At 36.6% G+C, this 16,082-nt stretch overlaps 1 protein-coding gene across 3 annotated transcripts in view; it reads left to right on the top strand.

Moving 5' to 3' along the window:
- GRM8 (glutamate metabotropic receptor 8) overlaps positions 1-16,082 on the top strand; it is a 362,097-nt gene that overhangs the window by 63,878 nt on the left and 282,137 nt on the right. For all 3 annotated transcript variants that reach the window (XM_074827653.1, XM_074827656.1, XM_074827654.1), the window contains exon 3: positions 7,314-7,530. In XM_074827653.1, coding sequence (XP_074683754.1) covers positions 7,314-7,530 — 217 coding nt within the window. The remainder of the gene's footprint in view (positions 1-7,313; positions 7,531-16,082) is intronic.

The raw sequence follows: 16,082 nt of genomic DNA, 5'->3' as shown, positions 1-16,082 counted from the left end.
TCAGAAGGTAACTGATGGCAACAGAAGTAAAGTAAAACCAGTGAAGGAGTAATAGGAAGTGAAAAGAAAGAGTAAAATAATTTACCCATTTAGGTGTGATGGATCACTTCTGTCCCTGTGTTTGGGGTAAAAAATAGCAACAACTATGTTACATTTTATCACAAAGACCATATCTTTGCACAAAACCCATATAAAAGTATAGGGAACTTTCAAAAGATTTGAAACTACCTTATCATTAGCTCCTTGTCATTAGGTGTATGAATTGCAAGCACCCTTGAGAGGAACTGCTATGATATTTACTGCAAATAGAATGACTTAGAATAATTCAAATGGATTAAAAAAAATTCCTGCCTTCCAAGTGAAATCAGCTAATGGCAGCTTTCAGATTATACTTTTGTTCTTTCCCTTTCCAAAGCTTTTAAATTCTATTACACTTTTTGGAACTAAATGCACTTCAAATTATATTCATCTAGGTGAAAAGCATACCTTTTTTTTTTCTTCCTTTTGCTCTAGCTGATCTGAACATATTCTTCTTGGAGGGGTGGAAATCTGTGGTAATTCCTAAACAAGATGAATTGCGGGACACACAACAAATACTGTGGTTGAGTGTCCTTAACATACAGAGAGAGCATCAAGTGTATATGTGTAAATAAATACAGTTTAGAATTACATGTGTTTATAAATATAAGTAAATACATACATCTACTGGGGAAATGTATTGTCACAGATCACTCCTCCTCATGGTAAAATCCATAGGAGGAGGCTGAATCAGAAAACTTCATATGCTGAAACTCTTCCACAACATCAACTCTAGCAGAGGTGGTTTGTAGCTGGTAGAGTTGGCAAAGTGTCATCATACTCAGCTGCTCTGAGCATTAGACAGTGCATCTCACATCTCCAAAGGCATTACCGACTCTTAATGTATTATATCTTCCCAGGATGATTAATGTTTGTTTATTCTGAATATGAATGAAACGAGGTCCCTAATGATGGCATGGGTGACCTATTCAGTTTTTGTCATAGATGGAAAGATGAAGACATTGCAGAAGGAAGTTGATCAGTTGCTGTGCACAGAGGTCTTAATAGTCATGTGTAGCCAAAATGAGTGGGATTGTGAGATTCAGCAGAAGACATGTAGCTGTTTACAGTATTGTTCTACCAGTGTGTGTAACAGTTGACTTAATCTCCCAGGCTCCCTTTATAGTCAGTGGAGAGAAACGGGCAGTTTCAGGGTGCATTTCATCTCCTCCTACAGTTAGCAACAAAAAATAACATTTTTTATCTTTTCTGGTATAGTGTAAAATGTTATTAAGCTTCATCAAACTCTTTTGAATCTTGAATGTCTACCCTGAATGACTTTAGCATTACTGTACTGCAGGCTGACACGTTTTTCAGAAGTAAAGGCAGGATAAGATGATGCTCTGCCTGATGGCAATTTACAAATATGACTAATAGCTAAAATATAGTGACCTCAGTTCTCATCCAGCAACTGTTCAATATCTAGGCCCTGAGGATTCATTTCACCTCTGAGTTTTTTATACTCAAAGAACTCTTTCTTGCTGTACAGAAGAGGGAATAACAATCTTGAAAAGACAGGGTCATTAATGATTAATGATAGACATTTAAAATTCAAAAAAATCACCAAGTTGAAAACATGTTTCTACAGTCAAATTTTATTTCAAGCAATTTTACTCCTTTACAAGCTTTATTAGTTGGTAAAATGCCAGTTGATATTGAGCAATCACTAACCTAAAGCTTGTTGACTTTAATTTGTTAGCTACATTTATTACTCTTTTTAATGTGCTATTGCTAATATTCCTCTAAACAATGACTGCTCAGTGATGAGAGAATGGAAAAGGGAAATAAAATGCTAGTTGATATGTTAAAGTTAGTGATAGGACTGAGTGGGTAGTGAAACTGAAGATGTGAGTGATTTAAGCCCATTACGCTGGGTGACTGTACAGCACAGTTACTGCTGTAACTCATAATCAGTAATGTTCAAAATTACTGGTGATTCCATCCTCAGGTCATATTTCTTATGAGCTTAGCTCATTTCACTGCCTGCTACTCTGCTTCCAAATCATGCTTTCAGCTGAAAGGCTGTATAAAGGAAGATGGCATTTGAAATGACCAACTGATACTTCACATTGACAAATGTAGCATGCAAATGGATTTGAAAGCTCAACCGAAGAGGTTCCAGTGAACTTCTGTCCAAAACTTGGACAGCATGTCATTGAAGAGAAGGCATACTAAGAGCTGTTTGCTGTGGTGAAGATGCTTTACTGGAAGGGCAAATCTATGTCATGTAGTTTCCTTTGCTATCCACAGTACAATACCTCTGTGTTTTTGGGTTTGGATCCCAGCACTGGATCCACCAAGCATATCCAGGGTAATGCTTCCCTCTGAAAAGTCCTGAATTTGGGAGCGGTGGGAGGCTTTTATTTCCAGTGTATGGGGGACTGACAGTGGTTTACCACTTGGCTGAAATAAATGAAAAAGTTACATTAGCTGCCTTTGGCACATCTGAAGTCATTCACACCTTCTCCGTCAGGGAGTAGAAATCTGTTCTGTAGTAATGCTTGGTGGCTATCTCGTACAGATGTTCCCCTGTTGAAGTGCTGACACAGTCACTTTTTGTGGGTAGTTAGTTCTGAAAGTGACTGCTGCATCTTCTCTAATCCTCTGGGAAGGGGAGATCTTCAGAGACAATTTTAAATCAGCTTGGAGATGTACACAAAAAGATCAAGAAAAACCAGAGACTATTCTTGACTGCTGATTTTGGTTTGAATGTATCTTGAAGACCCAGCCTGTCTACTTAGTTCTCAGCAATTGTTTTTGGGGTTTTTTATTACTTTATTTCCCAAATTGTTTTGTTTTTTTTTAAGCATGCAGAATAATTTTCCGATGCCAATGACTGGATAATAGAATGAGATGAAGCCACCACTGATTTAGATTAAAGGACTGAGGGTCTTCTGGTAGTTCCCACTAGAAGTCAAGAGTTTATCAGCAGATTATAGGCTAATGGGAGGCAGCAGCCAAACCACAGGGTAGGAAAGCATAGAAAAAAAAATGTCAATGAACATTCAAACATGAATGCTTTTAGCCATTCTTAGTGAATGTGACAGCTGTTGTGTGACAACCGATTCAAATGTAGTTATACAATCCATTGGTATTTTTTCCTTTTTTTTTCTCCCCAAAGGAAGTATGCTATTAACACTGCTATATAGCACTTAAATACAATGTAAATGTTATACATTTTGTATTTAATTTTGAAAACTTAGGTTGAGGAATCTAGAATGATGTAGTGGGTTGACCCTGGCTGGATGCCAGGTGCCCACCAAGCTGCTCTAGCATTCCTCCTCCTCATCTGGAGAGGGGAGAGAAAATACAACAAAAGGCTCATAGGTCAACATAAGGACAGGAAGAGGTTGTTCACCAATTACTGTCATGGGAAAAACAGATTCAATTTGGGGAAATTAGTTTAATTTATTAAGTCAAATCAGAGTAGAATAATGAGAAATAAAAACAAATCTTAAAACACCTTCCCCCCACTCCTCCCTTCTCCCTGGGCTCAACTTCACTCCTGATTTCTCTACCTCTTCCTCCCGAGCAGCACAGGGGGACAGGCGATGGGGGTTGCAGTCAGTTCATCACCCATTGTCTCTGCAGCTCTTTCCTCCTCAGGGGGAGGACTCCTCACACTCTTCCCCTGCTCCAGTGTGGGGTCCCTCCAATGGGAGACAGTCCTTCACAAACTTCTTCAATGTGAGTCCTTTTCATGGGCTGCAGTTCTTCATGAACTGCTCCAATGTGGGTCACTTCCACGGAGTCACAAGTCCTGTCAACAAACCTGCTCCAGTGTGGGCTCCTTTCTCCATGGGGCCACAGGTCCTGCCAGGAGCCTGCCCCAGCACAGGCTTCCCATGGGGTCACAGCCTCCTTTGGGTGCATCCACCTGCTCTGGTGGAGATCTGCTCCACCATGGACCTCCATGGGTGCAGGGGCACAGCTGCCTCACCATGGGCTGCACCATGGGCTGCAGGGGAATCTCTGCTCTGGCACCTGGAGCACTAACTCCCCTTCCTTCTTCACTGACCTTGGTGTCTGCACAGTTTCTCTCACATATTCTCATTCCTCTCTCCGGCTGCAATTGCTGTTGTACAGGAACTTTTTCCCCTTTTTAGATATGTTACCCCAGAGGCGCTGCCACTGTTGCTGATGGGCTCAGCCTTGGCCAGTGCTGGGTCCGTCTTGGAGCCGCCTGGCATTGGCTCTATTGGACATAGGGGAAGCTTCTAGCAGCTTCTTACAGAAGCCACCCCTGTAGACCCCCACTACCAAAACCTTGCCATGCAAACACAATACAAATGAGAAATATAAAACCCCTTTACTGGTCTCTTTCAAAATGTCTCAGGGGGCCATTGGAACTTAAAGTATAAATACAGTCTGTATTTAGGGGGTTTTAAAAACACATATTACTGAATTGATAGAGCATAACAGTTCCCTTGCTTAGCCAGCATTATGCTCTATCTTGTAAAATGTACTCAGGGACATGTAAAATGGTTTATTAAACCTACAGTCCATAACTAGAGTTGTTATATTTTCATGTATATATTTTTCATTCATGGATTATTGAACCACTAAATCCTAACAGTTTGTCCTCATGCCAAACAATTTCTTTGAGTGTTGTTCCAAGTCTTTTCAGTAACTGTATAACTGTTGGAACATACCCAAAATCCTCAAATTTTAAAGCTATTTTTCAGTGCCCCCCTGTATACAAATGTATGTTTAAAAGCAGGCAAGGAAGGAAGTTTACTTTCGCATAAAATGCTTTCACAGAAAGAAATCCATGAGATGTTTCTGAGTGGGAGATCTGCAGTTTTAGGGAGAAAATTATTGAATGTAAAGTGCTGTCTATAACCATGAGGGAAGTATACAAAAAGAAAGAAGGAAAATAACTACATATTCCATTGCATGAACCGTTTTTCTCAAAACTTAGGGATGGTTTGCTATTTAGAGAATGTCGGCAGAAGTTATAATACAGTGGTGACTTAAGCCTACTAGGTGTGCCAAATAATTTCAGGGTATTGGGTTTGGACTGTATTTACCTTCTGTTTTCTTCCACTGTTACTAGAAATAACTCTAGGGAAGAAGCTGAAATAACAAAGAGCTGAAAAGTAGGAAAGTAGCATCTCTTCTCTGTATTTTCCAAGGCCTCAAATAAGTGATATTGGTCTGAAACATCTCATTGCTGTGTTGAACCAATGTCTCTCCTACAAACACATGTCTAGGACTTGTAATTCATCTCATGCCTAAAGAAAACAGGAACTGAGAAAGTTAATGGATATAACTCCATGGTCTAGGCTTCAAGATTTTCAGTGACAAAGTATCTGTCTAAAAGATCTCCTAGTGGTATTGTTTTTATGAGCATTATTGATGAAATAAGTTTCGGCAAAGCAACAATACCATACTATTTGTGAAATGGCACACTGAGGAGCAAAATGAGTAAAATCATAGAGGTTGTCTTTACTTTTTTTTTCTGTCTGGAAAAAGATGACTGGTTTAGAGAGTAATAAGGCAAATTTGGAAAGGGAATGATATGTGCTCTAAATGCGCATAATTGTGTTATTACATGTCAAAATCTCTTGTCTGTAAAGAGATAAAGATGTTTCAAACATCTTCTGAAGGAAAGGGAATTTATACAAGGCAAGTTTTGTAAGGACAATTTATCCTTTATTTTTACTTGGTGGATCTTTGCTGTGTTAGAAATACTGATTTCTGTGAGATATAACCTTTACCTTACTTTTTCTGTGATCCGGATCCAGATCAATCCCTTTCCTTTTTTTTTTTTTTTTTTTGTTATTATTACAACATTTCAGATTATTTATTCTGAGGTGTGTCTGTGAGTAGAAAATTTCTTAAAGAAGAATATAGCCAAGATACATAAGAGTTTATTTTGTTTGCTTCTGGCTGAGAAATGATTTTGCCATCCCTTAGGCTATAAACTGTTTTTTCAGGCTGTAAGAGTCTACACTGTCTTTGCAGGTATGGTAAATGACCAGACTCGTTGAATCCCTTATATTTTCCTCAGATTCCTTTTTTAGTTTGTGCTGCTGAGGAAGCACTGTACAGGACCTAAGGGTTGCTCTGAAACCTTCTAATATAGCATCTAATATGACAGTGAGCATTTACCATGTTGAGAGCTAAATTCAGCTCTCAACAGAATTAATTTAGGAACTCTGTTCAGATTGCTTTCTTGAAGACTATTTTATGTTTTGTAAGATATGAATTAAGCACCTATTATTAGTATAAATTACAAATGCAATGCAATATTTGGAGTATCTTTCATTTCAAGACGGTGACTATTTAATCAGTTTTACCATTTTAAATGCGAAAATCATTCCCCTTTTAAGTTAGCATAAATGTTAATTAAACTTTCTTGCACCAAAATACTCCTCAAAATAATTGAATATTGCTTACAGGCAGCTTCTTCTGGACATTGCCAAACCATTTGTTTAAGATAAGAGTTAATAGAAAATCAACCTACATTTTTTTTCCTATGAAAATTTATTTTTAAAATGTATTTCAGGTATATAGTGGGGGTTTTTTGTGTATTTGTTTCTACAAAGAATATTGTGGCGGTTTCTACAAATATTACCATCCTTGTAACCTTTCTCCTTCTCTATATGTATACTGTATACAGACAAATTTTTTTTTTGGTGTTTTTTCATGAGATAGCTTTTGGTATCGTAGTCTCCATATTCTTAAATCATGCACAATACCATATTAGAACTGGAAAATAAAAAATCTGCAACAGAGAAGGCTTGAAAAATAGGAATAAAATGGGAAAGCACACTTGCATGTACATAAATAAACAAAACAATGAAATGGAAATAATTACATTTTACTCATCAAATTTAAGTGTAGCATTTTTAGGAATCACAGTCATTAAAACTAACCTTTTCATCTTCAGTAGTAATAGTAAGAATTCCTCCTTTTTTTTTTCCTTTATTTTCTTCACCTGTTCCTATCAGAGCCAGGATCAAAAAAAGAAGTTGTTACACTTACATGTCAAGAATCATGACATCTGGAGAAAAGCAGAATGCATTATTTCTTGGTGAGGGTGTTATACAATAAGACTTGAATGACATTTTACAAAATCTGAAATGCTTTCTGATCAGTTGATTTAATTAAAACAAGATATTCAGTTCTGCTCAATGCCTGTGCATAATCTATTTTAAGCCTGAAACATACAAGTGTATGATGTAAAATGGGATTAGATTGGCTTGAATGACTTGTCATTCTGTTTGCAGATACCTCAAATCAGCTATGCATCTACAGCTCCAGAGCTGAGCGATAACACCAGGTACGACTTTTTCTCTCGAGTAGTCCCACCGGACTCCTACCAAGCACAGGCCATGGTTGACATTGTGACGGCCCTTGGGTGGAACTACGTTTCAACGCTGGCTTCCGAAGGCAACTATGGAGAGAGTGGTGTGGAGGCCTTCACCCAGATCTCCAGAGAAATTGGTGAGTGTATGTTTATCAGGTTTTGTATTTGTAGCTGCCGGATTACAGACCATCGTGGAGCTCTGCCTAGGACTATGCAGAGTGATCAGAACACCTGCAGGTGTGTTACCTGGACTCAAATGGAGGGGGTTATGGATGATTTTGCTGCTTGCATGTCTGTCAAGGTGACAGTTCTGGCAGTAATTTAAGAAGAGCTCTTGAGAGAGGCAAAAGATGTATGTCTCTTGCCCCTTTTGGAAGGGGGGAGCATTTTGCTAAGTTAGGGGCAAATACCAACCACCTGCTGGATTACAGCCAGATTTGAGGAGGTGAAATTAATTTATTTTAGGAAAATCATAATCCAATGAGACCTTATTTTCCTTGTTCCAGCACTGATGAAGCTAGGGGTTTTAATTTTGATGAATTTGAAAACCAACAAAAAATCTGTGAAGTACAAAGACATACCCTCCTTGTTTTTCCTTCAGGATGAAACGTACTATATACATACAGGCATTGTTATGAGAATTATATTTAAATGCCTTTGATCTTTTTTTTTCTTTTTTTTTTTTTTCCACACTACTGTGGTTATTTCTGGCCTGAAAAAATGGTTATTTCTCAGGAGCAGTAGGTTTTGGACACCAAGGAATAAGATGATAAGTAGCAGGTGGTTTGAAAGAGGGCAGAATTGGTCTTTCCCTAAGTACAGTGTTAAATGACACAAAATAATATCCTTTCAAGAAAAAAAAATTGTGAACAGCCTTCCTGTCCTTCCTCAGAAAGACTGCATTAATCTGGATTTGACTTTCAGGGTGTGTACATATGAAGTCTGGTTCTTTCAAGTCAGTGTGGGTGAGAAAATATAGTATCTTCCTTTTTCAATAATTGCACATAAATGCAGAGACCATCTTAATCATTTAGGGAGGTACATGTGTGTTTCATGTACTTATGCTTGAATCATAAATGTTACTGATTACTCGCAACAATTTGGCAGTAAGACAAAAACACAGCCATCCATGCCATTAGGGAACTGGTGTATACAATATGCTCGGTGGGTTAATTAATAAATATTCTGTTTCTAGCTTCTAATCAATGCTGTCAGATCCTAGATGTCTTCATGTGAGAGCTAAGGCTGATTACAATACAATGATTTGATCTGGAGTTAGCAAAGGCATGGATAATTCTTCCACAGTTCATATCTAAAAGAGATGGTTTATCTATTGTGTTAAATACAGCAGCAAATAGATTGGCTGCCCCAGACATTCCCTGAATACTTCATTGGCTGAAAATCACTCTTTTTTTTTGAAACCATCTGCAGCCCAGCTAGTTCTGCTGAGTCCTGAAAGTAGACAAATAAAGTGGTCAGGACTTTTTTACCATTTTCTGTTTCCAGAAATATAAGAGTTCTTCAGATAGGTGCAATAATGACAACAGTGATTTCATTATGATCACAGTCACTTGAGTTTGTGTCAGTTGGATCTTGATCAGTCCTAGAATAAAAAAAAGACCATTGTCCCTTGTTAAATTATTATTATTAAGATTAATTAAATATTAATCCAAAGCAGTCAAAATCATGAATGGGTGTCCTAAACATTACAAGATCTGTGTAATACCAAGAAACATAAAAAATAACATTTGTTTGTTGTTTGGTTTTGTTTTGTTTTGTTTTTTTCCCCTTACGACTTTTGTTCTCTACTAGAGAACTTGATTTTGTCAATCTCTGTGCTTACAGCAACTTACCCGCTATTGTGGGTACCAGGGATTCGGATGATTCTGAAGAATGAAAGCAGAGGGATGCAGGAAATTATAAATCAAATTTTTAATTCCTAGAAAAATGTTGAAATAAATAATCAGGGAAATCATATGTAACCACAGTGCAGAATTGTCAAGAACAAATAGTATCAAAGCTATCTAATAATTTTTTTTGACAGGATAATACCTTTATAGCTGGAGAAGAAGAACCTGGTGTCATGCCTTTTGAATTTAGTTATCTCAGCTGCCACATACAGTATTGTCTTAAGCAATTTGGGAATTGTGACTTAGGTGAAAATATCATAGGCTAGGTGCAGACCTATTTAGAAAACTTTGCTCAGACAGTAATTAGCAATGATTTCTGTTTAAAAGGAAAAATGTGTTGTGTGGTATTTGGCAGGGGTTTATACTGGATCAGGTACTAGCCAATATTTTCATGTTTAGTCCAGATGGACTTGGAATGAAGGATATGCCTGTAAAATCTGGAGATGACTTCAAGCTTGGAAGGACTAGGATTGTATTGGAAGAGATTCTTAGAGTCCAAACTTGAAGATATGGCCTGAAAAAATAGTATGCAATCTAAGAGACAAATGCAAGGCATTGTGCGTCAACAAGAAGTATCTGCAAAATGAGGAATACAGAAAGACTGGTCAGAAAATGCTATCTCAAAAAATGATCTGAGAATGATAGTAAATGGTAACTTGCCTATTTTCCTTATGTTTTACTGGAACATGCAGATGGTTCCAGTACCATCTGTAAAATAATTTGAGTAATCCTCCAATTTGCCTGGCAGTTGTGAAGCCTCATTTTGACTCAGTACAGTTTTTGACCCTCACTTCACAAAAGGTGAGAGACTCCTCAAGCAAGAACAAAGACAATCGCAAATCTTGAAAACGTTGTCTGTGAGGAGTGACTGAGCAAGGTTTGCCTGAAGAATTGACAAAGAAGGGAAGGTGATGGAAAGCAATGTTTTCAAATAGAGAAATGGCTTTTACAGAAAGGTGGAGGACCACTTGCTCATCCAAATGCAGTGTATGTGAACAGAAATAACGGAATTAATCTCTAGTATGATTCCGTTTAGATCAGAAGGAAGCCCCTTTTAGTGGTTAGACATTAAAGCATTAGACCAGCTTGCTTGGGGACATTTTGGAGCCTCCATTGCTGAGGATAAGGGAGAATGCATTAGACAAACACCTGCCCAGGGATTAAGTCTACTTAGTTCTTCCTTGGGGCTGGTAGGTGGGTGGATTGGATGATTTTTTTTTAATGTCCCTTCCAGCCTGATTCTATTATCCACTGTCCTCAGACTTTTCACTTGAACCAGAGGTCTGGAAACGCTTTTAAAATAGAAAGTTCAAATAGCATCTAATTATGGGATCTGAGACTATAGAGTCTAGGTAGGTTTATAAAAATCATCACATAGTTTAAGACCGCACACAAACCAGCAAAACTTACTAGCTCTATGTTAATAAACTGGGTGTTAAGTTAATCAGGTTCCCCTTGTACTGCTGGCATAAAAATGCATAGGACAGCTGAACTCCTTTCTGAGTACTTTACATCCTGTTCAAGATAAGTAACCAACAACTGGAAGCAAAATGAATGTGAAGATAAGCATAATGGAAAGCAATATATTTGAGGAAAGGATGTGAAAGAAATTGATATATTCATTTCTGAAAAATGTTCAGTGCCTGAGAGGACATGTGAGATAGCAGCTTTGAAAATATAAATAGGAAAGGTTGGGGTTTTTTTGGGTTTTTGTTTATTTGTTTTTTTAAAAGTTTTCTCCAGTCACTTAAGAATTAAGAAGGGTTAGGGTTTTAAATATGTTTTTTAAAATAGAGATTAATTTAATGTACTTATAATTTCAGGTACTTATTTGTCATGAGCTTGACTCTGCCTCTAATTTCCAGTTTGTTTGGCCCACTGTTCAACTTCTATTTCTTAATCAGTAACAGACGCAGAAAGGAAGGCTCCCAAATGAAATGTGGAATACTGAAAAGGTCAAAGTGGTGCCACCCTGACATGTCACAGAATATATTACATACCAAAATCTGCTCTCATGTGAATGACAAAGATCCTGTCTTGGACAGAGCAGAGCTGGAAATTAAATATTTTACGTGACAATGATTGTATGGAGAATAGGGAATGGTACTTATTCAAATGCATTTTTCCATGCATTAGTGTTTGAAGACAATGATTAAATTTATAGTATTTCCTACTCCCATTACAAAGTTAATCAATGATATCGCTGTAATAATTTTGGCATCGTGATCAAATAATTTTGGTACATTGGCCAAAGGAATGAATTCATACAAAATGATAATGCTTAAATTTAAGCATTAAAGTGAAACTTGTCTCACCAAGAGAAACTATAAAGGGGAAAAGAAGGAATCACATTTTACCAAGTCCTCATTAAACTGTCATGCTGAATATCACTATTCTGTTTACTTTGCTGTTAATGTTTGGCAAAATAAATGTTGGAAAGTCTCTAATCAGACTTCTTTTAATGGTTCATTCTCCATGCTATTAGATACCAAATGGATTTACCATCAGAGTGAAAATCATGGGATCCTTCTTCACTTTTTACAGAATACAAAAACATGTAGTTCAGAAAAATCTTTTTGGGGTCAGAGTACTTGCTCTGTTAGTGCAATGTTTGTACTGGAAATTGTATCAAATCCACAAATAGTGTATGAAATGCTATGTGACAGATTTTATCCCCACTAGTGGTCAACACAAAATTGGCACAAACACTGATGTGTACTGGCAGTGAAACATAAAGCTATCAGAAGAGGAGGTAAAAAGGATAAAGGCAGGGAACTGTAGCTGATCATTAAGGATAGGTGAGAAATTTAATTCTGCTTGATCCTTTTTTCCTCGTAAGTCAGTTTTCCATGTCTTGCCAGAGGTGTAAAGAAGACAGGAAAGATGATTCAGGACCAGAGCTTTGACTGAGCCAAAATGACAGAACTTCGTAGCAGCTTTACCCCATAAGAGAACGGTGTACTTAATATCAGTGTGTACCCTTGAATGCTTGTTTTTGGGAACAGGTTTTTTAGCTTTACCTACTCAGTTTATCGTGGTATATTGCAGTTAATAGCATTTTTCTGAGAAGGGACTGCAGTTACTTTATGATCCTTCATAATATTTTACCATTACAGTCACATTAATGACTATATACCTAAGTATAATGAATACATACACTGAATACATATACTGAATGAATGCTAAAGTAGCTTTATATAGATTGTTTCAGGCTTCGATGTAGTTTGTTATATACTGTTTACATAGAGAATGGTCTGTGACATTTCTTTGACATAGTTCTTGGGTCATCATTGTCTCTTGTCAGTTTTTTTGTATTTCTACAGTTGTGCTTTATATCTCTGCTTTTCTCCAAATTATTGGATTATTTCTTACCCTTAATATCTTTTGGACTTCTAAAGCTTTCAATGGATAAAATGAAAGTTTAATGGGAAGTGGGGAGGGTTGAACAGGAAAATAAAATTTAAGGGAGTGTAACCTTTCTACTTCAATTATTAATTGATAATTTAGAAATAAATAAAATGGATTGCTGTTAAGATTAATTCAAATTTCCTGCAGTAATCTTTGTATACCTTTGATATAAAGCTAAAGGTTTTTATATCTCGTAAATAAGCTGATGAATACTTTCTTTTTTTGCCCTCCCCAAGATGTTATTTAATAAAAGAATAAAAAATCTTGCAACTTAAAGACTGAAGAAGTACAATACATGAAATACAACCTTTTCCCCAGAGATACTTCTGCTTTAAAGACTGGCTTCAAGCTTAACAAATTCATTTTCACAACTCATAATATTCTAACATACCCTCACAAAGAGGAAACAGTTTAATTCAATGTTAAGTTTTACTTTTATATTTATGCAGCTGAACTCTACTGATAACACTGTATTTCAAGCTGCAAGCTGTAATTAATAATAACACTATATAATTGGCTACAGGAGCTTCAAAGTAATGTTTGAAAAATTACAAATGGTAGGTGTATTAATATTGCAAAAGCTTGAAAATTATTCCAACAGTTTTTAATGTTTGTACCAATTAGTACCTGATAAAGAACAGTGTAATTTTTAGGGATTTATAATGAAGGACCATTTTAATTTTGCTTGGTGGTGCTAATCAATATGATATTCTTCAGCCTCAACGATATGTTTTTTTCTCTATAGTTTTAAGGAGGTATCTCAGAGCAGTAAGCATACTTTCCTGGTATGTTCTCTGACCCTCCAGTGATTGTTGGAAGAGGGACTAATAGCTCTTGAGGGGTTTCTTCTTCAGTCAGTTAGTTGAGGCACATTTTAAACCTCGTGTAGAAAGCTCACTAGCTACAGTGGAGAGAGAGAAAAAAAAAAAAAGGCAGAAAACTGCTGTGGAACTGGGTTTTGTACCTGACCTAGAGAGTATATACCATACAGTGGACTTTATTGACAAAAGTTACGTAGCCTACCTTGCTGCTTTCACCATCACAGATTCACTGATAAGCTTGAAAGAGCTTTATTCTGTTCAGATTTCCTGTGGCCAGTTCAAACAATAATATCCCTCATAGGGGTGCTTTTAAGGTACTATGACAAAAAATGCCAGAAACAGTTACAAAGAAGTCTAATTTACAGACAATATAATTTTTTCATGGATTGTCTAAGCAGTGTTGTCACATATTTGAAACCACCATTATACTTTAACACTTATGGAGTGAACTAAGTAGTTATGAGAGTTGGCAAAGGGAGTCTCAAGGAGGATTTAGTCTGGAGCTAGGGATAGATACCATCCGTATGCTACGAGGGATATGCTTGTACATTAAATACTTCATTTTGTTCCCCTACTTGTGTAAATTGGTTTTATTCCACGGGAGGCAATATCCAATTTGATTCTGGAAAGCAGTCCTGAGGAAGAAATAGGGACTTCTGTTTATGCTTGAAACTGAAAGAAGTCAGTGAATACTTCCCTCCATCTCATGGGGTTTAGAAAAGGATGAAGTACACAGGAAGATCCTCTCCGAGGCTGCCAACAAGGCTCAGAGTAGAAAGACCTCACACTTTCTGGTTTTGCCCACTGATATTTATTGTCTCATGCCAGCTGGGGTGTGAACTGTGGTCAGGAATGACTTCATTAGCTATTTTTATAAGGTACAGTTACCAAATAGCTGCGATATTTAATCTCTTCGGAGTCTGAAGCTGATTTCATTTTGCTTAGAGCAGTCAGCTCTTGGAGGGCTGAGGCAAATAAGCTCCTCAGAGCAAGGGCCAATATGTTTCCTCAGTGATGCCTACTGTGGTGAATTTAGAACATTTAGAAAACTCTTGAGAAATAAATGCTAAAATTTCATTATAATATGGAGGACATCTGCGCCTTTCTGATATACTCACATATTTAACTTACTCTTATAAATACTACAGAAGTCATTGGACTATATGACTTTTTTTTTTTTTTTTACTTCATGTGAACACCAGATACTTACATTGATTGTGAGCACAAATTCAAAGAATATTAAAAATATCCAGGAAGCAGTTTTATTTCAGCAGTGATTTTGGTGCAGTGGCTTGTTTGTAGAATCTTTTAACTTAGTTATGATATCTAGGTCAAAATTTTTAAATATAAAAATGCAAACAAAATTATAAATGTTTTGATGTTAATTTTAAGAAAGCGATTTTAGTAGATTAAAAGCATACTTTTGTTGACATATAGTGTGTGGTGTTCGTAATGAATATGCATTTTCATGAAGTGGTTTTTCAAATGCAAAGTTCTTTGCAGCAGTGGTTGGGGATTACAGGTTTCAGTGTCTATAAATAGAAGTCAGTAGTTTAAGGGAAAACCTTTCAAATAAGATGTAAGATGTGCTTTTTCATATTAGATATGAATAAGCATTTAAAAATATTAAGGGATATTGGTATATTTATTTGAGATTTAAATCATTAAGAGAAATCTTTCTTAAAGGAAATTCACTACAAAATGTTGGGCCAAATTTAGAAATCACTGCTTAAACGGTAGCCTATACTATGCTTGAGACCTCTGCCATTATAAGGGTGCTTTCTGGACATATAAACTGTTATTAAAAAAGTTAGGATAAATATATAGGTATTAATGTACCAAGATCATTGTGATAACAGAAATTAAATTTCTTAAGTGCTGCTGTTCTGTGTATTTGTATGTATTACTGCTGAGCCTTGTGCCTTCTCTTGGATTCTGTGACTCTCTTTTGCTAGAAAGAGTCCCAGAGCAAATAATTCACACATAATGAAAAAACTCCTGTGAAAGCAAACTTAGGAAATGTCTGAATCAAAATGTAGCCGTTTGAGTTGTTTATGACCAAATTTCACACAATCCCATTAACAGGAAGTGGATTTTAACGGAGAATCCTAGTGGATATTCTTGTAAGTGAAAGTATTTATGAAAGGGATACTAGAAGGGAAAGCATCAAGGACACACAATATGATTTCCAGTCTGAATAAAGCTGCCCATGTTTGGTTTTTACATTATGATTTTGCTGTGGTGCAACACAGAGGAGAACTATGGGAAATACTTTGACAGCTTATTTTCAATGGAGGTTGTTTCAGTGCTTAAGTTGTTTAAAAAAAATAAAAATAATTCTGTCAATAAAAAGTCCCAGAAGCTTCACAGATTCTGCAATGAGTGAGATTATTTTTCTCCTTTATCAAGAGCTAAGAGCTCCTTTGTCCTTTTTTTTTTTTTTTTTATAATCTTCTGTTATCGTCACTTCTTCAGAAGGCTTGTTTTCACGCAAGATTCAGCATGGCACCCTTTGTATTTCAGTGGTGTGAATGACTGCTGTGACTTCAA

The sequence above is a fragment of the Strix aluco genome, chromosome 5 (assembly GCF_031877795.1).
Source record: "Strix aluco isolate bStrAlu1 chromosome 5, bStrAlu1.hap1, whole genome shotgun sequence".
Classification (NCBI taxonomy): domain Eukaryota; kingdom Metazoa; phylum Chordata; class Aves; order Strigiformes; family Strigidae; genus Strix; species Strix aluco.
This window is presented reverse-complemented; position numbering and strand designations above follow the sequence as displayed.